The following is a 22,378-nucleotide window of genomic DNA, read 5'->3' on the forward strand; positions in this document are numbered from 1 at the left end:
TGAAGAGCTGCATTCTGTGTTTGGGCGCCCGAAGGAGATGGTCTGAGAGAGCAGGGTCAGATGACAACAAGACACGGAGAATAAACAAGTACCAAGCTAATGAGCCATCTGCCGGGCGGTGAGGTTTCCAGGCCAGGCAGCACGATAGCTCTGCAGACTGGTCACCAGATGAGCCCAAAGAACGTCGGAACGTTCGACAGCAAAATTGAGCTGTAATGACGGTGCTCATTCCAATTTTCTGCCGATACATTTTCACAGCTGTGAGTCAAGTGGCCAACTGGGCCCACCCAGCAGGGTTGACCCTCCACCCCAAAGGCCTCCTGGTGCCTCTTCTCGCCTCCAGCCACGTGTAAAGCAAATCTCGTGGTGCCCAGGTTCTGACGCGGTCCCGTCACTGCGCTGGACGCAAAAGCAAAACCAATCGGCCCCCCACCCCCACCCCAGAGCAGGCAGGGGACGTGAAGCGACACGTGCTGGACCGTCCAAAGGCTGAGGAGGACCACTTCACCCAAAGATGATGACCCCACGCTCCCCAGGGCTCCAGCCTGGCCAACTCTCCAGGCAGCTGGGAGGAGTCTGGAAAGCCCGTGACTATCCACCAGGTGGAGGCCAGATGGCCAGGGAAGGAAAAGCAAAGACCATTGGCCGTGGCCGTGGTCAGCCGAGCCTGGGCGGACCGGCAGGGAGGAGGGAGCCTGTGCGCTCCAGCCACTGTCTCAGTAAGCAAGGCCCAGACATTCAACAGATGAAAAGCAGTGGCTTGGAATTCTCTTAGAACGAAACAATAAGTGCATTCTCTGTCTGGTTTCGACACCAGCTTCCAAAAGCAACAGGCACTGAGAGCCATTCAGCATCACCGCCCTCCCAAAACTTGTTCCCGCCCCCTGAGAGAGCTGGGGAGCTGCAAAGGCAGCCCCCGCTGCAGCCCCCGCTGTGACCTGCAGGTCAAGAGCTGCCTGCAATCCCTCCCTTTTTTCCCACACTCCCTGTGGCAATTAACAAGGGGGGTGGGAACCAGAACAGTGCTGAAACCAGCAAATAACTGGTGGCCGGGTAATCCTCGCTCTGGCTGCCTGAAGGACAGAAATAAAATTGCCATTTCAGCTCTGGGCGCAGCTGGAAAAAGCTTTCACTCTCGAGGATGTGCAGAAAACTTAGGGGAAGGAGGTCCATGGAGAAGAAACTTTTCCCATCTCCTGTTGAAATTAATGAGAACGGCACTCTCAGCGGGGAGAGCAGGAACCCGGGGGGATTCTCCTAGCGTTAAGTGGTGCTTGGGTTTAGGTCGCGACCACAAATAGCTTACGGCCCCATGCCAGCCGGGTGCTTGCTGATGGTGGCGTATCCACCTGCGGCAAAGGAGTCCCAACTGGCCACTGTCCACCTGCGGAGGTGACCAGTCCCCTGCAGCCAGAGGGGGTCGCTATGGGAATCTGGTCACATGGGGAGGTGACCAGCTTTGCAGCCAGGGGGTGTCGCTCGCTATGAGCACCTGTCCAGAGGGCACTTGGAGACAGGCTGCTTGGCCCTGTCCCCAAGGCGGCTGAACTCAAAGGCAAGATGAGGGGGTGTGCCTTAATGTGGGAGGGGAAGAAAAGGGAGTGAAGATAAGGGAGAGAGGAGAAACGGGGAGGCAAGAGGAAGGAGGGAGGAAGGCGGAGTGCGGGAGAGGAGGAGGGGGCGGGGAGAGGAGGGGCCGAGCCGGCGGCACGGGCCGCAGCGGCGCGCTGGTTGGCTGGTCCCCGCGTCCTCCCGCCACCCGCCCCCTCCTCCCACTCCCCGCCCTCCCCGCGGCGGCTGGCGTCGAGAAAGTACAGTAAAAAGTCCAAGTGCAGCGCTCGTCAAGATGGGAACGGGCTCCTCCAGCTACCGGCCCAAGGCCATCTATTTGGACATCGATGGACGCATTCAGAAGGTAGCCCCCTCCCCAAGCTTCCCAGCCCGGCGCGGGCGCCCTCAAGGCGCGCCCCCTGCGGTGCCAGCCCGGCGGCGGCCCCTCCCCGGTGACAGCGCGGGGTCCCGGAGGCGGGTGGGGGCCGGCCAGGGGGCGCCGGCGGGGGAGGGGACGGCGGTCGAGCGAACCGGCATCCGTGGAGCCTGCTGCGGCCCTCGACAACTCGGGCCGGGGGTTGGTGGGGCTCTGCGGGGCAGGTGTCCCCACGCGCGGCCCCGTGGAGGGGCGCGACTGCAAGGGGGGATTTTTTCCATTTCGTGGGCAGAGCTTTCTTTGTAACAGATCTGATTAGGCTGAGTTCCTCCGTTCAGAGGCTGGTCCGTTAAGCCTTTTACTTCCGGTGGAACACTCACCCCGGGAGCCGGTGGGCAGACCTGCCGGGCAGAGTCCTCATTCAGGGAGGCTGCCTGGAGCTCGCAGCCCCTGTGGGGACCGGGCACTGCTTCCCGGCCAGCAGGGATCAGGTTGGGCGGAGGGGTGTTGGTAGAGGCTGGCTCAGCAGGGACTGCTCACCCCCCTACCTCCTTCAGTTACCCATCCCAGCAGGTGGCCGGCTCTGACCGCCAGGGGGTGACCCAGGGGCTGCTCTACCTCCTGGGCCTGCAGAGAGACTGGGTGACCCTCTGGACCAGCTTTACATTCAGAGCATCTCCTGCTTCTCACTGGCAGAGAGGGACGATTAGAAAGCTGGCTTGGAGCGGGCTTCTCCAAGCTCCCCCTAAGGTCCTGGGCGCGGGGGACGGGGAAGGCCCCAGTGAGGGAAACGCTCCGAAATCTCAGCTGGATGTTTCAGGGAAACCCTGCAGCTGCCACGGCTCACTTTGCTCTTCTCAAGGTGGCGCACCCAGAGCTGGGAAGCAGGGGGAGATGCCCCAGCCAGGCACGGAGTAGCCTCGGGGACTCGGGTGTCTCCGGTTCTCATACAAGCCTCTGCTGGCTGCCTCACCCTCAGCCCATCCCCTGCTTGATCGCAGGAAAGGAGAAGTATGGGCTCCCCTTCTCCCACTATAGCCCGCTTCATTGGAACCACATAACGGCGAGCAGGAAGCAGCTGAAACAAGGGCAGGTGGCCCACCCGCTCTTCTTTCATCAGCACAGGGCAGGTGGTGACCTGATGCAGTACTCCCCCCAGGTCCCCTGACTCCCAGGGCTGGGCACCTGTGACTGCACAGGAATTTAACAGCCTCCCCAGAGGAAGAAAGGGCCCTCCGCTGAGTACTTCCCTGCCCCAGCATGGACACACATGCACACACCTGGGCACACTCGTGTACATGCATTCACACACAGCATGCACAGAAAAATATGTGCACGCACCACATGCAAACACACACGCACGCACACGTGTACACAAGCACACACGCTTTTTCTACCCCAGCAGAGGAGAATTATCAAAGATTGGTCCTTTTTATCTTTGGAAAGAGGTGAGATGAGATGCTGTCACCATCAGAAGTGACAGTTCCTTCCCAAGAACTTCCCAAAGCTTTCCCGGAGAAATTCAGTGGGATGTGGGTGAAAAGTGGAAGAGAGGGTCCAGAGGGAGGTGAAGATGAGTGGCGGGCTCAGCTCAGCTGGCATTGTGGGCATTTTGCGGCTGAGATGCTCGAGGTTTGGGTGACCTCCACGAAAGCAGCCCTGCAGGTGGCCCTGGGAGACCGCGGGCACCTGCGCTCAGGGGGTGCCAGATCTGATGTTGAGTGTTGGTTCCACCAATTTCTGTGATCCTGGGCATCTAACCCTTGGCTCTTCTGAGCTGGCCTCCTGGACAGTAAAGTGGAACAAAAACATCTGCTTCATAGACTCCCGTGTGCAGTGAAGGAGGCCATGTAGACAGAGTGCCTGGAACACTCTGGAACACAGCGGGCGCGATGCTCTCTCTCTGTTTCGTCCGTGCCCTTTAACTAATACAAAAGAGGGGAGGCAGACCGTGGTCCTCAGACCTCTGCCATCTGTGTCAGTGCTTCTTGACCTTGCTGTGCGCCCTCTGCCTTTGTTGCCAGCCCTGTTGGGGGCTCCTGGCTGCACCTTTAGCCCTGGGGGAGAACCGGATCATCTGGGTTTCCAGACATGTGCTAGAAAGTCATAACCCCGCGCTCACCTCACGCTCGACACCCAGCAGCACTGTTGGGACTTTAATCCTGGGTTGAGAGCTCCTACAGCAATGCTTCCAGCGGCTGGGGTTTCTTTTCTTAAAGTCCCAGGCACTGGATTAATTCCTAAAGTTCCCAGCATGCAGTCGTGTTCTCTCTCCCTTTTATCCCCATCCCACCTCCTTTCCGGGAAAGGTCACTCTTGAGGGGAGAGCCCCGCGGAGTCGGAGTCAGGGGATGAGGCAGGTACCGCTTCTGATGCATGTGCCGTTCTGTGCGCCCATCGTCCCTCCTGCGGCCCCCACGTTGTTTCTGCTCCCTGTCTGTCCAGTGCCCCGGCTCCTGGTCCTTCCACGCTCCCCCCAGAGAGGGCCCCAGTGGGGAAGAAGAAGATAACAGGCAGAACAGTGGCTTCTGGGGCTTCCCTGGTGGCGCAGTGGTTGAGAGTCCGCCTGCCGATGCAGGGGACACAGGTTCGTGCCCCGGTCCGGGAAGATCCCACACGCCGCAGAGCGGCTGGGCCCGTGAGCCGTGGCCGCTGAGCCTGCGCGTCCGGAGCCTGTGCTCCGCAACGGGAGAGGCCACAGCAGTGAGAGGCCCGTGTACCACAAAAAAAAAAAAAAGAACAGTGGCTTCTGCAGATGGTGTCTGCTCCAGCAAAGCTTGGGGTGCAGACGTAACGTTGTCTGTAGGGACAGCCAGCCAGCGTCCCCGTCTGAGGACGTACCGTAGTGATCGTACCGTAGGTGTTCCAGGTTCCTAGAGAAGCCGTGGTGGCCCTCGGGAGGCTGGCTCACTGCTTCCTTGGTGTGAAGGAGACTCCAGCACACACGGTCACTTCACCGGCTCAGGTGTCCAGCGGGAGGCCGCCACGGGGGTCCGGGGCCCACTTGAGGGATCCGTGTTCCATCCGCCAGATTCTCCCGCAGCGGTTGTGCAGAGGAGGCTCAGAGGGCAGACGTGGCTTGGGCAGACGTGGCTTATCTCCCGGGTCTGGGTCCTTCCTGGGTCTACACAGAAGCAGCATCCCAGGTGGCTGGCAGCCATGGCAGGAGCCAGACGGCGGTCCTGTCCTAAGCGCCTCCACTACAGCCCCCACGGCCTCGGGCTAGTTACCCAACCTCTCTGTGCCGTGGATTTCTCCGCTGTCACGCGGGGATGCTAGTTGTTCTGCTTGCTGTAGGAGTCCAAGCGGACAGGGCAAATAGCTTAGTTATCCAGACGGGTTTACTGAGCAGCTGCTATGTGCTGAGAGCCGGGATCCAGCTTCGTGAGTCCCCCTGAGCCATGGCCCCTCTGCCCCCTGCTTCCCCCGGGAGGGACAGGTAGTAAGCTGCCGCTGTTGCAGGGTGCCTGGTGACGGGCAGGACACCGCGGGCTTCGGCTGGCGGGAAGGGGCTGTGATGCCGGCCGTACATGGGGCCCAATGAAGAGGTTTCCTTCCTCATAGAAGACTGGCGTCGTGGGGAAGGAGCCCTTCTCGCAGACTGGGTGGCCTCAGGAGGACCCAGGCCGGGAACTGCCGTATGGCCAGGGCTGCGGCCTCACGCGGCCAGCAACACCTCTGCACACCTGTCCCCATCGCCTGCGCCTCCACCTGCCAGGGGGGGCGGGTGGGACCTGGCACCTCCCAGCCTCAGGTGAAGGAGGAGGGAGTGGGAGCCCCCAAGCCTGGAGAGCCAGCACCGCAGCTCTGAGGACTCTGCTCTAGGAGCTGATGCGTCCTGTCCCTACCCAGAGGGCTTGCTGTTTCCCTCTGCAGCTTCCCCTGACCTCAGAACCTGCTCCTTTCTCCCACCCGTGTCCGGAACAAGGATGAGCTCATCAGGGCTGCCCAGGGCATGACGGGACAATGCCCTCGGCATCAGGGAGCTTGAGGGGTCCTGCCTGGTGGCACGTCTGGGCGTGGGTCTGCCCACCTCCCGAATGAGGCAGACTGAGGCCTTTGTGGGACCCCCGGACCTGGCCTTGGGCTTGGGTTTGGTGAGAGGCCTCCTCTGGGCAAGACTGACCATCCTGGCGACCATGATAAGTGCCGCTGAAAGGGGCCGCCTGTTGGTGCATCGCCCCGGTCTAGCGGCCCCCTGGGGGACAGCCCCTTGTCAGGGGGGCCACCTGGCTCTGCTGGGACCACCCTCGGCCTCTGTGAGTTGCCACGTCCTTGTTCCCGCCTCGCTCTGCGGCTGGAACTCAGGTCTTAATGGGCGATCAGCCACTTGAGTTCTACTAAGTTGTTTCTGCTCTAAAATAATGGAACAAATGAGAAAAATCCAAAAGGAAGAGCAGTTAGAGCATTGGAAAGTTAAAACGTCAAGAGAAGGCTGTTCCCAGTTCCAACGCCGTGTTGTGATTGGTTCTTCCCACCCTGTGACTGTACCCCCTTCCCCGCTGGGGCTAAGCCCCCGTCTGCCGGGCCTTCTCTCCACGCTGCTGCCCTCCCCCCAGCCTGGCCCTGTTGACACCTGGGACCCCAGGCCGTGAAGCCGGCACTCAGCCCCCGTGGAGCTGCGGGGCCGGGCCAGCCATCCCCTCCCCAAAGGTTCCCCCGGGGCTCAGGCCCGCCCTCCTCCCTGCGCTGGGAGCCCCGCTCTGCCCGCTCTGCCGCAGTCTCCCTGTGCCCCCCTGCCCTGCTCTGGCTCTGCGCCCTCTGAGGACAGCAGCCTCCACTGCCTCTGGCACAGACACGAGCCAGCGCTTCAAGCTGGCTGATCGTCTTCAGCCTGTTTGTTGCAGGGCGCACCTGCCCCCGTCTGGTCCAGCGCGGTCCGCATGGCGGGGCCTGGAGTCCCTCCCTGGCTCATGGAATGTCTTTCCCCTCCTGGAATGTCTGGCTGGCTGCCCGGTGAAGCCTAGTGGAGATTCCCTTTTGCCCGCAGACGTGTGCCCCTGCTTTGCCCCACGCTCAGAACATCCCTGGCCTGCCGACCGGAAGGGTCTATGCCCGTCTGTACAGGGATGCACTCCCTGGCCAGGCAGACCCAGCGAGTCCTCTGGGCTCCTGCGCTGCTGTCCTCTCCCCACATCACTGCCAGGTGGACTGCCCTCCGCAGTCCCAGCAAAGTCGTTTATCCTCCTTTTAATGTTCATAATGTAAGAGCTTTAAAAAGATATTGAAATGGTAACAAGCTAATTGCAACCAAGGGAAGTTGGAGAAAGGGGGTCATTCCATACCCTTTCAGGGATTCCAGTGCAAATGGAGGTATAGGGCTGCTCGTGAAGGGGAGAAGACCCAGCCCCTCGCCTGTGATGACCCTCTGTCTGCAGCTGCGCCAGAGCTGGGCTGTGAACACTGATGTCTCCATTTTCAGTCTCTTTTTCAACAAGTAGATCGGCCACTAAAGTAAGTCAGCCTGACTCCTGAGATGCCCTATCAGGTGCTTCCAAATAAGATCTCTTGGAAACTCAGTCTCTCAAATTTTAGCCCGAGGTCGTGGAGGACGCAGGAGGCTGCTGGACCCCCTCCTTCCCACTAGCTACGGTCGGAAAACCTCTTAAACCAGACACTTTCTGACATCCGGACGCCCCAGCACGGGGTTGGCTGAAGGCCTGAATCTCACTGATGTCATTCATCAGGGTTGACAGATAATGACATGGAGACCTTGCCGGCTAAGCGCAGGGGGGCGCGGAGCTGCTCTCGGTGGTCACGTGGAGGGGCAGAGGCCGTGGTGCTGGACAGACAGCCTCTCAGTGCCCGGCTCTGCCACGGAAAGGTCACCTTTTCCTCGGTGAGGTGGGTGCAGTGCTGACGCCCCACGCGGGGTGATGCGGATGGCGCGAGATAGCACTCGTACAGAGCCCAGGGCGGAGCCGGCCACCCGGGGAGGCTCAGTAAACACGTCCTGTCCCCCGGCCCCCTCCCTCTGCCCTGTCCACTCGGAGACTCTGGAAGAAGCCTTGGCAGTGCCTTGGTGTCCCCGGTTTCATATCTGTAAGCCAGCCCACTGTGACAGACAACCACAAAGATGGGGACAGTGCCAAGGCCCCGAGACCCTGGCCCACTGCCCAGGGCACCTCCCTCTCCGACCTGGCAGAGGCAAATCTCTTGCCCTGAACGAGAGGGCCGGTGGCCTCACCAGAGCCCTTGTGGGCCGAGCGGCTGCTTGGCCTCAGAAACGTGCAGAGTACGGCTCTGAGTGTCAGGGAAGAAAAGCACGGGCAGGGCGCCCCGTCAGACAGCTTCTGGGAACCTCATTTGCACGCTCAGCTGGGATGCTGTGCCAGCCTCGGGGACCCCAACACAAGCCCGGCAGTGGGCAGCAGGGGCTGGGCGGACAGGTAGCCTTGGGTCACTGCAGGCTGGGGCCCCACTCCCCTGTCCCGGGTTTGCGGTTTGCAGGTGGCAGGCTGCACTCCTGGGGACTGAGGTCTTTGGCAAGAAGGGCTGAGAGGGTCCCCAGAGGACACAGAGGGCCCTCAGGTGTCCGTGTCAAGACAGCTGCAGCCCAGCCCTGCCCCAGTGAAGGATTCCTCCATGCTCCCATCCCCTCCCCTTCGCCCGGACAGGCCATAAGACGCGGGGTGGGGGGGTGGGGGGGTGGGGGGGGGTGGGGCCCGGCAGCCCCCGCCCAGGTGTGGCAGAGGATGGCCTCCAGCCTGGAGGATGGCTTGCGGCCGGTGCAGGAGGCATGTCAGCCGCCCAGCTCGAAAGACGTAGAGATGGAGCCATGGCCTCTTGCTTAGCTCATCGGGCTAATTCCTCCCACTTTTGTGGTTAAGTGTTTGCATTTCCAGGGTTCTGAATCTTTTTGAGAAAAAAGTATTCTCAGGTAGTGCACGCTTAAAGATCCAGCCGTGAGAGTATAAAAAGTGCACCCGTCTCTCCCTGGGCACCGGGTTTACAGCCGTGCTGTGGGTCACTGTACAGGGCATTCAGTTGCCTTGGAAATGGCACCAAGCGTTTTCAATCTCAAAAACATAACCTCTGCAGTCGGTGGCGTGGTTATTTGCCTTGGCCGCAGCCCTGCCTACCTGTCCCCCACCCCATCACCCCACCAGGTACCACATCTCCTTCTCAATCCCCAAAGCTGATCGCCCGATGGGGACTTTCGCCTGAACAGAAACTCACAGCACCTCTGAAAACTCGGTCTTGACACAATTAAATAAGAGCTAGAACGTTCTGTTCAGTTGGCTTTTAATGCCCTGCCTAACATTTTTTTTTAATTTTTAAAAATCGTAGTAAAGGGCTTCCCTGGTGGCGCAGTGGTTGAGAGTCCGCCTGCCGATGCAGGGGACCCGGGTTCGTGCCCCGGTCCGGGAAGATCCCACATGCCGCGGAGCGGCTGGGCCTGCGCGTCCGGAGCCTGTGCTCCGCAACGGGAGAGGCCACAACAGTGAGAGGCCCGCGTACCGCAAAAAAAAAAAAAAAAAAAAAATCGTAGTAAAATACCCATAGCATAAAATTTTACCGCCTCGCCATTTTCGGTGTGCGGCTCGTGGCACTGATACATCCACATCGTTGTGCAGCCGTCGCCACCATCCATCTCCGGAACTTTCTCATTTTCCCAACTGAAACTCTGTCCCCACTAAACACTGACTCCCCGTGCCCCCTCCCCAGCCGCCCGGCAGCCAACCACCCTACTGTCTGTCTCTGTGAATCTGAGTCCTCTAGGGACCTCCTATAGGTGGGATCGTACAGGATTTGTCTTTTGGCGACTGGCTTATTCCACTGAGCCTATTGTCCTCAGGGTTCATCCTTGTTGTAGCAGGTGTCAGAACGTCCTTCCTCTTTAAGGCTGAATAAGATTGCACTGTGCGGATGGACCACATTCCATTTATTCGTCAGTGAATTTGCCTGCTATCTTTTAAACCTGAATCATCTCCACTCCTATCACCTCAGTTTGCAAAGCGTAGGTCTGTTGCAATAGTGGATTCTTGTGTCTTCTGGAAAACTGTGTGTTCCCAAAGCCCTCCCCCGTTTCCTGGTCCTGATCGTGCTCATCCAGGGCGGTTGTGTGCGGTGTGGTCTATGGGGACGGGAGTCAACTGTTCAGGGAAGACAGATGCTTTTCAGATTCAATTACACTCAGTCCGTTTACCAGCAACAGGACATCACGGTCGAGAGCACCGATTCTGGGGCGGGTTCGTCTGCGTTTGCACCCGGGAGCGTGCGGGCAAGTTACATGCCTCGGTGTCTCCGTCTGTGAGGTGGGGGAAAGCCAGCGTCCACTTCACAGGGCAGCTGTGATTAAATTCAAGCATGTGTGCTGAAACGGGGTGGCATGTGGTGTATGTTTAGGAAGGTCGTGTTATTTTTACTTGTTTGTTTATTATTTATGCATGTCATGGATTCAAGCCGCCGGATCTCCGTGTCTGGCTGGGGGAACCTTCCCGAGACGTGTGGCCCTGTGTGTCGTGCCATCGTTCCGGGCACAGGGCCGTGTGTCCAGGAGTGCTCTGTGGAATGAGGGGGCCGGCCCAGCCCCTCGGGTGTATCCAGCTCTGTGATACCTGGTGACTGTGTTCCCCAGGTCGGCCCCCAAACCTCTCTTCCCAGCAAAGAAAAGACCGCAAATGCCTTTCATTTCTCCTCCGACTGTTTCGGAGGTGGCGCTCCATCAGGACAGCGGTGAGAAGGGAAGGCAGGGGAGGGGGACGTGACCACCCAGTGCAGGCTTTCGGCTTGGATGCACTGGGACCAGCAGTCCCGATCGTGACGTGGGGCAGCCTGCACGCCCGCGTGCTCTCCAGCTGCATTAGGGTTTCCAGGCTTCTGGGTCGTTTGTTTTGCTGGAGGGGATGGTAGCGGTACCCACAAGCACTTAACAATAATTTTACAGGCGAAATCAGCCTTTGCTGTGGAAACGAGCGGTGCTTGGAGAGTGCTCGGCTGGTCGCTTTCCCCTGCGGCCCCAGGAGCACTCTGCTGTCTCTGTCCCCTGGATGCCGGCTGTGCTCCCCCAGCCCCCGTGTGCAGCCTGGGAGAGCTGCTCGGCCCTGGGCGATCTGTCACAGGCAGACCCTCCTCGGTTTAGCCGAGAGGGAACACGGCCGCAAGGAAAAGCGGCCACCGCCCTGCGGTCCCCACCGCCCAGCTGCAGGCTCCGGGAACCAGGGTGCTGTCCAGGTGGGGTCAGGCATCCCCGAGGCCAGCTGCAAGGTGCACTGATTCATTCTGTAAGCAGAACGGTTAGCAGACCCAGTGATTCAGGCTGGCTTTATCCCCACAGCTTCTGCCTTGGGGATTTTTTTGTTTTTACATTTATAGCCTTACAACTAACAGAAAAAGAGGCAGTGCATTTGACATGATCATCTAGAGATCTTCAGTAATCTCTCCACCTGCGATTCCCATTTGCAAGAACAGCTAACCCAGAGCATCGTTCCTTGTTACATAAAGGCTGACTGCCGGCAGAAGCAGCCGGGCGTGGCTGGCGGCTCGTCTGGAGCCCGTCTGCCATGCGCACCGGTTCCAGAGCGCTTCGGGGAGCAGCCCCCAAAGTGTCTGCGCTCAGAGTTGTGTTATATAAGCTTCACAGGGGGAAGAGTCAAGATGTGGGCAGTGCTTAAAGGCTCAAAATTCATGGTCACACATACCCTGAGATCTCTCAATGAAGCTTCTTATGTAAGCCTCAGATGTCTTACCATCACTATTAATAACAGAAAAAGAGCAAACACGAGAAGCAGTGGAACACGTGACTCAGAGATGGCTTAAGATGCCCCCTGGAGCCAGCAGGACGTGCAGCGGTGGTCCAGCATGTATTTGAGACCCGTTTTGCGGGGGGTGTTTTGAAGGCTGAGCCCCAAAGAGCAGAGATGGGAGATGGCACCTGTGCCCTCCTGGCAAAGATGGCCCAGAATATTCCAAGGGGTGAGGGTCGGAGAGGCACTTCCTGTGGCAGAGTTATAAAGGGGCACGTGTAGGAGCGGTGAGTTTTCTCCGAGAGTATTTCTTGAAGCAGTGCTGCTGGCACCAGGCAGAAGAGGTGGATGAGACGGGTCCCAGCCTCAGGGACGGAGAGGACACTCCCGTGCAGGTGATGCCTGGGTGATGGAGGGTGCTGAGGTGGGTGGGCAGAGGGTGAGGGCGGCCCTTCTCAGGGTCAGGGCTCCCGTGAGCGAGCCTGGAGGGTGCGGGCTGCGTGCACCGGCGGACGTGGCTGGGTCCTCCACCTGCTCCCCTCTCCCTGCCCCCCATATTTCCCCCCCGGAACGTGACAGCGTATGCCAAGCCCTGCACCCTATTTTTTCCGACTCGTCCTGTGCACGGCATCTCCCCTCCCAGGCCTTTCCCTGAAGCCCAGGGCCTCTCCAGGGATGGGGGACTCTGGGCCTCTTGGGCACTGGTGCTGGAGCAGCGGGGCCCCCTCTACGTCTGGGGTTTCTGACTCGGTCTGCGGCCCTGTGGTGACCCCTCCCCACATGCCCCAGAGAGACAGCTCAGGCAACCCCCAGCGGACGCAGGTTGGGTCCAGACACCACAGGGCCCCCTCGAAGCCTCCAGCTCCCACCCACCCCCCTTGGACGTGCCAGGCTTGGCTTCTGGAAGAAAAAGCCAGGGTTTAGTGGCTTTCGGCCAACCACTGTGAGCCCCAGGCATCAAACTAAAACTAGTGAGCCCCAGAGGGATTGTTTGGTTCAGCGAAGAGGCTGCACGGGTGACACGGCCTCCACACTCTGGGTGGCACGGGTGCCACGCGATGTGGGACAGTGGGCGTCTCGGCGTGGCCCAGGAGACGCTGTGCCTGGCTGACGTTACATCGGGGACGAGCACCCCCGAAAGTGCAGCCGCACTGAGCAGAAACCCCGATCTTTGGAGGCACTTGTAGCAGCCGTAGAGGATGCCCGTGGGGGTTTTCTCCCGGTGGTGGACGCCGGCCTCGGCCTGGATAAGACGCAGGACGGTGGGGCTTGGACCCGCTCAGGGCCCCCAGCGTCACCCATGCCCAGGGACATTTCTTTTCTGGCAGGAAAACTGCTCAATTTTTCTAGTGAAATTTCAAGTGATAAAAAGACAAGGAAATACAGGAGGCGATGGAGGGAGGGAGGAAGGAAGGCTGCCCCCACTGCAGATGGAAGCCTCTCAGCTCCCCTGCGTCCCACGACCAGCTCAGCTCACTGGACTTTCTCCCCAGCTCCCATCTCAGTGCACACACCACTGTTCGCCAGGGCGCCCGCGTGACGGCCCCAGGTGCCTCTGGCAGGTTCCCGCCTGCCTGCGTTGTCACCTCGTCCTGTCTTTGTTCCCGTGGGTCCCCACCGTTTGGGGTGAATTGTGTCGCCCCCAAAAGATATGCCCACGTCCTAACCCCCAGTACCTGTGAATGGGACTGTGTTTGGAAATAGGGTCTTTGCAGATGTAATAACCAAGGTGAGATGAGGTCATGCTGGTTGAGGAGGGGCCTTTATCCCACGTGACTGTGTCCTTTAAGAAGAGGGAAATAAATGTGCACGTACAGAGAACAGAAGGCGGAGGTGGAGACTGGGGTCATGTGTCCACAAGCCAGGGAGCCCCAGGGGTTGCTGGTCGCCACCAGAGCTTGAGAGAGACGAGGACGGACGCTCCCTGAGAGCCTTCGGAAGGACCCAAACCCGCCATTGCCTTGACCGCAGACTCCCGGCCTGCATAAACTTCTGTGGTTTTAAGCTGCCCGTCTGTGACACTCCGTTCCGGGAGCCCCAGAAAACTCATACAGTTTCCTCGTTTTAACTTCATTACCTCTTTAAAGACTTTCTCCAAATACAGCCCTCCCCCGAAAGCCTTGATCATTCTCTGGAAAGGGCTGAAAGGCGCAGCTTCCCTAGAACCCTCGGATTCCCTGTTCATTCCCACTGGGAATGGCAGTGGGACGTGGACGCTTGCTTCGCAGGACAGCCGAGCTCTCTGGCCTGAGCTGGAGAGAGGGGCCCTTCCCGCCTCCTGGTCACAGGTCTCGCTTTGCCGCGGTTTCTTCTACATCTTGCCTTTTCGCCCTCCCCCGATCCCCGCCACACCCACATTCTGCCTTGAAACAGGGCCAGAGGGACTGCATGTTGGGGGAAGGCTCCCCATGGGTGGACCCCGAGGGGCTTCGGCGCCAGGTCCTCTCCTCCTGCCCCCTCCCAGCCGGGGCACCCAGGAGACCTGACCCCAAGATGGGTCTCCCGGGGCCACACCCGGAGTCCCGAAGCAGCGGAGCCGCGGGCAGGGTAGCAGGACGAGGGCCCATCGAGGGGAAGTGCAAGGCTCGTGGGCCACGAGCTGCCTCTTACTGGGGTTAGATCTCAAGAAGTAAAGCAAATCTGAAGCAGACAGACGCCCTCAGCCACGTCCTAGCTTCCAGCAGCCCTCCGAGTCGAGCTCCGCCTCAGTACATTTCTTGTTCTTCCGGCTCCTCGCTTTGTGCATTTTCAGTCCCCTGGGAGCCATTATTTCTAACAATGGAGCTTGGCGCCAGACACCAGAAGCGAGAAAAAACAGAAACAAAGCAACCCTGAAAGATGACAAGAGCCGTGAGTGGATCAGCTGTGACAGATGGGTTCAGGGTGGAGGCTGCCGCAGACTCGGGCGGGAAACGGGCCCCGAAATCCCGCTGAGGCTCAGGGCAGCCCAGAGCCTGAGCAAGTGGGGGTTACAGAGTCTGGGTGGCCGCGTCCTGCCGGTGAACGTACACACGTCCAGGGCAGTTCCCACGACTGGACAGTTCCCGGGCTCTTTCCCTGCAGCCTCCCAGCCTCACCGTCCCCCAGGCCCAAGGCAGCTCTTAGGGGCTGAATCACAGCCTTTGACCCGCTCCCAAGCTTCCAGTGTCTCCGCCCTCTAACCCGTGCTTCCCTGGCCCCGTCCTGCAGTTTGGTCCCAATCCTACAGACACTCCATGCCTCATGCAGCTTCAAGGACTCCCGTCACCTGCAATAAAAGATCCCAGCCTTCTCAGAATGGAGGCCAAGGGTTTGTTAGCTCCCTGGGACTGCTGTAACAAATCAGCCATGAGCAGCGTGACTGAAAACAGAAATGTGTTCTTTCACTGTTCCGGAGGCCAAAAGTTCTAAATCAGTATGACGGGGGTCGGAATCAAGGTGTTGGCAGAGGCCCTGGGGGAGAATCAGTCCCCGCCTCTTCGGCCTTCTGCGGCTGCCAGCGTATCTTGGCTTGCGGCCTCATCCCTCGAGTCCTCAAGGCCAGCATCTTCCAATCTCTCTGCCCCGGCTTCACGTCACTTTCTCCTCCCTGTGTTGTCGGCTCTCCCTCTGCCTCCCTTGTGATTCTGTGATTTCCTCTAGGCCCACCTGAATAATCTGGGATGATCTCAAGAGCCTTAATCTAATCACACCTGCAGAGACCTTGCCCCATAAGATGACATTCACAGCTTCCCGGGGTTAGGGTGTGGGTATCTTTGGGGGGTGGGGCATTATTCAGGACCGACGGCCACTTGGCTGTAAACACATTCTGGCCTCAGCTCACAGCATGTTTCCTCAGCCCCACAGGCTCTCCACACGTAGTCACTGTGCCCCAAGCCCAGCGGGATCGTCGGTCTAGAATTGTGGGTAGGGTGGAGCGAGGTGATCACACTTTCCCTTCACCTCCAGGCTGATTCACTCCGCTCCTTGTGGCCTCCCCATCCCTTGAGGTCGGCCCTCTTTCACAGATGTGTCCCATCTGCCTTTGTTTTCGTGTGTGTTGTGGACATCCTCGCCTCCTCTGCCGCCCGGTGCATATTGCAGGCAGGGTCTTAGACATCTCTCTGCTCCCCCCACCAAATGTGGCTCTTCATTTTGATTGCATTAACTCATGCTGCGCTAGGCAAATGTGCCTCTCAAACCCTGTCACCTAACAGGCTGCCTCGACTGCCTCTTGTGTGTTGGACCCCGGAAAAGGTGCGCGAGGGAGAGATGAATCTCGGGAAGCGGTGGTTTGCTTCAGAACCTCAGCCTCAAATCACCCCGCGCCCCATCACCCCCTCCACTGCTTATCCAGCGGCCCCGGAATCAGCAGACTGGGCTTTGCTTCCAGCAGTGCCACGTGCTGGTTGTATGATCTTGGGCCTCAGTTTCCACATCTGTAAATGGGACTAGTACCTGCCTGGCAGACATGTGGGTCATGCTCCCCACATCCCAGGTATCTTGGGACGTATTTTATAGAGGCTGTGCATCTTCCCTAGATGCAGTGAAGAAGTTAAGGAATTTGCCCACCATCCCAGAGTCCTTGAGAAGCAAAGCTGGCCGTTGAACGGGAGGGCAGGCTTCAGGCTCTGTGCGGTGAATGTGCCTCTCGGGGAGAAGGAAAAGCCACCCACGGGGTGAGGTGGTCATTCCAGTATCCGGGGCTCAGGGCAGAAGCTGCCCAGGGGAGCCCCGCAGCACCGTGAAGCTGGCCCTGTCCACTCTGAGGTTGAGATATCTAAGACCAGAGATGTTGGGAGACTTGCCTGGGGCACACGGTGTATTAGAGGGGGAACAGAGTCAGGTCCTGGAAGCCCAGTTCAGAGGCTTTTCCTCGGCTGGTTCGTCACGCCCTTACAAGCTCTGCAAGAGCAGTGAAGTTGGTCTTTAGGGACCCCTCTCTGCATTTGTCCCAAACTCACACTCCCACAATTCCAGGAGGCTTTGCATGTGTGCTGCCCCCCAAGCGTGTCCACGATTCCCAGCTTCACCCACACCTGGTCTCCATCATCTAAGACGGTTTATCGCACTGAGCCGCCGGCTCCTCTCCCTTCCCTCGGCCTGGCCTTCACCCGCTGCTGGACTCGCAGTCGCCCTTCCTTTTCATTCCCACTCACTGGCGTGAACCTGGATGAGTTCCTCTACTCTCTGAACCTTAATACCTGCGAAATAGGAATAACAGTGCCCGGCTTTAAAGCTTGCTTTAAGGATCAAAGATAATGTGTGTTCTTCCACAAATAAATGGCAAGAAAAGGGGACCATCTCTCTCTCTCTCTCTCTCTCTCTCACACACACACACACACACACACACACACACACACACACACTCGTTTTCAAGTCACGATCCACACAAGACTCACCTGGTGGATTTGTTTGCTGACCTTCTTGGTCTTTATCCATTTGTTGCATCCCTTACGTTCCTTTTGCCATTTTATTGGTCAAAGAAGACATTACTTCTTGTCCTCAAAACATGCCCCAAGGATAGATATCTGACAACCTGCGAAGTGATAAGGGAGATTGTTGTCAATTTTATTTCCATGTGATAATCGCACTCTGGCTATCTTAAACCATAAGAAAGAGATCTTATATTTTAGAGATCCACACTGAAATACATGCATGAAATCATACGATGTCGAAAATGAGCTTCACAGTGACCCCACTGGAGGGCGAAGTCAGGGGACAGGCAAAGCAGAATGGGTCTCGCGATGAGAGTCGTGGAAGCTGCGAGGTGGAAAGGGAGGCCCCGTTATGCCAGGCCTTCTGCTTTTGCACATGTTGGAGCATCTCCATCATACAACAGTCCCTCTTTCCTTTCAGAGAATGTGTGTAATACGTCTGGCTCATAGTAATAAATGGTAGTTTTCGTTATTATTTTTATTTTTTAACATCTTTATTGAAGTATAATTGCTTTACAATGGTGTGCCAAGTTTCTGCTGTATAACAAAGTGAATCAGCTATACATATACGTATATCCCCGTATCCCCTCCCGCTTGCATCTCCCTCCCATCCTCCCTATCCCAACCCTCTAGGTGGTCACAGAGCACCGAGCTGATCTCCCTGTGCTATGCGGCTGCTTCCCACTAGCTATCTGTTTTACGTTTGGTAGTGTATATGTGTCCATGCCACTCTCTCACTTCATCCCAGCTTACCCTTCCCCCTCCCCATGTCCTCAAGTCTATTCTCTATGTCTGTGTCTTCATTCCTGTCCTGCCCCTAGGTTCTTCAGAACCACTTTTTTTTTTTTTTTTTTAGATTCCATATATATGTGTTAGCATACGGTATTTGTCTTTCTCTTTCTGACTTACTTCACTCTGTATGACAGACTCTAGGTCCATCCACCTCTCTACAAATAACTCAATTTCGTTTCTTTTTATGGCTGAGTAATATTCCATTGTATATGTGTGCCATATCTTCTTTCTCCATTCATCTGTCGATGGACACTTAGGTTGCTTCCATGTCCTGGCTATTGTAAATAGAGCTGCAATGAACACTGTGGTACATGACTCGTTTTGAGTTATGGTTTTCTCAGGGTATATGCCCGGTAGTGGGATTGCTGGGTCATATGGTAGTTCTATTTTTAGTTTTTTAAGGAACCTCCATACTGTTCTCCATAGTGGCTGTACCAATTCACATTCCCACCAGCAGTGCAAGTGTTCCCTTTTCTCCACACCCTCTCCAGCATTTACTGTTTGTAGAATTTTTGATGATGGCCATTCTGACTGGTGTGAGGTGATACCTCATTGTAGTTTTTTTGTTTTTTTTTGCAGTACGCGGGCCTCTCACTGTTGTGGCCTCTTCCGCTGCAGAGCACAGGCTCTGGAAGCGCAGGCTCAGCGGCCATGGCTCACGGGCCCAGCCGCTCTGCGGGATGTGGGATCCTCCCAGACCGGGGCACGAACCTGTGTCCTCTGTATCGGCAGGTGGATTCTCAACCACTGCGCCACCAGGGAAGCCCTCATTGTAGTTTTGATTTGCATTTCTCTAATGATTAGTGATGTTGAGCATCCTTTCATGTGTTTGTTGGCAATCTGTATATCTTCTTTGGAGAAATGTCTATTTAGGTCTTCTGCCCATTTTTGGTTTGGGCTTGTTTTTTTTGATATTGGCTGCATGAGCTGCTTGTAAATTTTGGAGATTAATCCTTCGTCAGTTGCTTCATTTGCAAATATGTTCTCCCATTCTGAGGGTTGTCTTTTGGTCTTGTTTATGGTTTCCTTTGCTGTGCAAAAGCTTTGAAGTTTCATTAGATCCCATTTGTTTGTTTTTATTTTTATTTCCATTTCTCTAGGAGGTGGGTCAAAAAGGATCTTGCTGTGATATATGTCATAGAGTGTTCTGCCTATGTTTTCCTCAAGAGTTTGATAGTGTCTGGCCTTACATTTAAGTCTTTAATCCATTTTGAGATTATTTTTGTGTATGATGTAAGGGAGTGTTCTAATTTCATTCTTTTACATGTAGCTGTCCAGTTTTCCCAGCACAACTTATTGAAGAGGCTGTCTTTTCTCCATTGTATATTCTTGCCTCCTCTATCAAAAATAAGATGGCCATATGTGCATGGGTTTATCTCTGGGCTTTCTGTCCTGTTCCATTGATCTATATTTCTGTTTTTGTGCCAGTACCATGTGTGTACTAGCATGTCTTACAGTTTTCTGCATACAGGTCTTTTGTCTCCTTAGGTAGGTTTATTCCTAGGTATTTTATTCTTTTTGTTGCAGTGGTAAATGGGAGTGTTGCCTTAATTTCTCTTTCAGATTTTTCATCATTAGTGTAGAGGAATGCAAGAGATTTCTGTGCATAAATTTTGTATCCTGCAACTTTACCAAGTTCATTGATTAGCTCTAGTAGTTTTCTGGTGGCATCTTTAGGATTCTCTATGTATAGTATCACGTCATCTGCAAACAGTGACAGCTTTACTTCTTTTTTGATTAGGATTCCTTTTATTTCTTTTTCTTCTCTGATTGCCGTGGCTAAAACTTCCGAAACTATGTTGAATAATAGTGGTGAGAGTGGGCAACCTTGTGTTGTTCCTGATCTTAGTGAAATGGTTTCAGTTATTTATTTATTTTTTTTTGTGGTACGCGGGCCTCTCACTGCTGTGGCCTCTCCCGTTGTGGAGCACAGGCTCCGGACGTGCAGGCTCAGCGGCCATGGCTCACGGGCCTAGCCACTCTGTGGCATTAGGGATCCTCCCAGACCAGGGCACGAACCCATGTCCCCTGCATCGGCAGGCGAACTCTCAACCACTGCGCCACCAGGGAAGCCCATGGTTTCAGTTTTTCACCATTGAGAACGTTGTTGGCTGTGGGTTTGTCATATATGGCTTTTATTATGTTGAGTAAGTTCCCTCTATACCTACTTTCTGGAGGGTTTTTATCATAAATGGGTGTTGAATTTTGTCGAAATTTTCTCTGCATCTATTGAAATGATCATATGGTTTTTCTCCTTCAGTTTGTTACTATGGTGTATCACATGGATTGGTTTGCATATATTGCAGAATCCTTGCATTCCTGGAATAAACCCCACTTGGTCATGGTGTATGATCCTTTTAATGTGCTGTTGGATTCTGTTTGCTAGTATTTTGTTGAGGATTTTTGCATCTATGTTCATCAGTGATATTGGCCTGTAGTTTTTTTTCTTTGTGGCATCCTTCTCTGGTTTTGGTATCAGGGTGATGGTGGCCTCGTAGAGTGAGTTTGGGAGTGTTCCTCCCTCTGCTATATTTTGGAAGAGTTTGAGAAGGATAGGTGTTAGCTCTTCTCTAAATGTTTGGTAGAATTCGCCTGTGAAGCCATCTGGTCCTGGGCTTTTGTTTGCTGGAAGATTTTTAATCACAGTCTCAATTTCAGTGCTTGTGATTGGTCTGTTCATATTTTCTATCTCTTCCTGGTTCTGCCCCAGAAGGTTTTGCATTTCTAAGAATGCGTCCATTTCTTCCAGGTTGTCCATTTTATTGGCATATAGCTGCTTGTAGTAATCTCTCATGATCCTTTGTCTTTCTGCAGTATCAGTTGTTACTTCTCCTTTTTCATTTCTAATTCTACTGATTTGAGTCTTCTCCCTTTTTTTCTTGATGCCTCTGGCTAATGGTTTATCAATTTTGTTTATCTTCTCAAAGAACCAGCTTTTAGTTTTATTGATCTTTGCTATTGTTTCCTTCCTTTCTTTTTCATTTATTTCTGATCTGATCTTTATGATTTCTTTCCTTCTGCTAACTTTGGGGGTTTTTTGTTCTTCTTTCTCTAATTGCTTTAGCTGTAAGGTTAGGTTGTTTATTTCAGATGTTTCTTGTTTCTTGAGGTAGGATTGTATAGCTATAAACTTCCCTCTTAGAACTTGTTGTGCTGCATCCCATAGGTTTTGGGTCGTCGTGTTTTCATTGTCATTTGTTTCTAGGTATTTCTTTTAATTTCCTCTCTGATTTCTTCAGTGATCTCTTGGTTATTTAGTAGTGCATTGTTTAGCCTCCATGTGTTTGTATTTTTTACAGATTTCTTCCTGTAATTGATATCTAGTCTCATAGTGTTGTGGTCAGAAAAGATACTTGATACAATTTCAATTTTCTTAAATTTACCAAGGCTTGATTTGTGGCCCAAGATATGATCTATCCTGGAGAATGTTCCATGAGCACTTGAGAAGAAAGTGTATTCTGTTGTTTTTGGATGGAACTTTCTATAAATATCAATTAAGTTCATCTTGTTTAATGTATCATTTAAAGCTTGTGTTTCCTTATTTATTTTCATTTTCGATGATCTGTCCATTGGTGAAAGAGGGGTGTTAAGTCCCCTACTATGATTGTGTTACTGTCGATTTCCCCTTTTATGGCTGTTAGTATTTGCCTTACGTATTGAGGTGCTCCTATGTTGGGTACATAAATATTTACAATTGTTACATCTTCTTCTTGGATCGATCCCTTGATCATTATGTAGTGTCCTTCTTTGTCTCTTGTAATAGTCTTTATTTAAAGTCTATTTTGTCTGATATGAGAATTGCTACTCCAGCTTTCTTTTCATTTCCATTTGCATGGAATATCTTTTTCCATCTCCTCCCTTTCAGGCTGTATGTGTCCCTAGGTCTACAGTGGGCCTCTTGTAGACAGCATATATATGAGTCTTGTTTTTGCATGCATTCAGCCAGTCTGTGTCTCTTCGTTGGAGCATTTAATCCATTTACATTTAAGGTAGTTATCGATATGTATGTTCCTATTACCACTTTCTTAATTGTTTTGGGTTTGTTATTGTAGGTCTTTTCCTTCTCTTGTGTTTCCTGCCTAGAGAAGCCCCTTTAGCATTTGTTGTAAAACTGGTTTGGTGGTGCTGAATTCTCTTAGCTTTTGCTTGTCTGTAAAGGTTTTAATTTCTCTGTTGAATCTGAATGAGATCCTTGCTGGGTAGAGTAATATTGGTTGTAGGTTTTTCTCCTTCATCACTTTAAATATGTCCTGCCACTCCCTTCTGGCTTGCAGAGTTTCTGCTGAAAGATCAGCTGTTAACCTTATGGGGATTCTTTTGTATGTTATTTGCTGTTTTTCCCTTGCTGCTTTTAATATTTTTTCTTTGTATTTAATTTTTGATAGTTTGATTAATATGTGTCTTGGCATGTTTCTCCTTGGATTTATCCTGTATGGGACTCTCTGTGCTTCCTGGACTTGATTAACTATTTCCTTTCACATATTAGGGAAGTTTTCAACTATAATCTCTTCAAGTATTTTCTCAGTCCCTTTCTTTTTCTCTTCTTCTTCTGGGACCCGTATAATTGGATGTTG

General features: G+C 54.4%; 1 protein-coding gene across 1 annotated transcript in view; it reads left to right on the forward strand.

Moving 5' to 3' along the window:
* Nucleotides 1-1,846: 1,846 nt before the first annotated feature.
* The window catches only part of PDE9A (phosphodiesterase 9A), a 125,232-nt gene continuing 104,700 nt past the window's right edge, over nucleotides 1,847-22,378 (forward strand). Inside the window, exon 1 of the mRNA XM_065875924.1 lies at nucleotides 1,847-1,915. Coding sequence (XP_065731996.1) covers nucleotides 1,847-1,915 — 69 coding nt within the window. The remainder of the gene's footprint in view (nucleotides 1,916-22,378) is intronic.

This window comes from Phocoena phocoena, chromosome 4 (assembly GCF_963924675.1).
Source record: "Phocoena phocoena chromosome 4, mPhoPho1.1, whole genome shotgun sequence".
NCBI lineage: Eukaryota > Metazoa > Chordata > Mammalia > Artiodactyla > Phocoenidae > Phocoena > Phocoena phocoena.